General features: G+C 34.1%; 1 protein-coding gene across 1 annotated transcript in view; it reads left to right on the top strand.

The window, feature by feature from the left end:
• The window catches only part of LOC119588511 (spliceosome RNA helicase DDX39B), a gene marked incomplete in the record, with an annotated part of 9,020 nt that overhangs the window by 3,038 nt on the left and 5,475 nt on the right, over nucleotides 1-507 (top strand). The window contains 1 exon segment of the mRNA XM_037937155.1: nucleotides 474-507. Within this exon segment, the coding sequence (XP_037793083.1) occupies nucleotides 475-507 (33 nt within the window).

The following is a 507-nucleotide window of genomic DNA, read 5'->3' as shown; positions in this document are numbered from 1 at the left end:
ATGAAAACTTTGTAGCTGAATGGTAAATGTAAAAGGTTTAGTTGGAGAGATTAGGATGGATTAAGGGTGATGCTGCGTGAGAAAAACAAGGGTTTATTGCCAGTAGAGTAACAGAAATAACTCCAATATACAGAGCAAAGAACATAAAATCTATTTCCTTAACTTTACTAGAAAATTTTCAATTGTAGAACACAACTTTCATTGGGAGGTAGAATTTTTCATATATCTGATATTAGAATAAATCTTGTTTACAACCCTTTGGTTTTTGAGCTTGCAGCTGTACCACCCTCCTCATACAACAGGCTTGGAGGACCAGTGGAAAATTGGAAATTTTGAATTTTAAATAGAGAATTTTGTTGTGCATTATTACAGACAATAAAAATGTGTTGATAATCGGCTTTAGATCATATTTCCCAAAGTAAAAAATATGTATTGTATGAATGAAAACCATAAATGGCCTGCTTTCTCACCAGAATGGCCGACCAGGAGACTGAACTTCTCGACTAC

This window comes from Penaeus monodon, chromosome 24 (genome assembly GCF_015228065.2).
Source record: "Penaeus monodon isolate SGIC_2016 chromosome 24, NSTDA_Pmon_1, whole genome shotgun sequence".
In the NCBI taxonomy this organism is placed as follows: Eukaryota; Metazoa; Arthropoda; class Malacostraca; order Decapoda; family Penaeidae; genus Penaeus; species Penaeus monodon.
The sequence above is the reverse complement of the archived record's forward strand: the minus strand, read 5'-3'. Positions and strand labels throughout refer to the sequence as shown.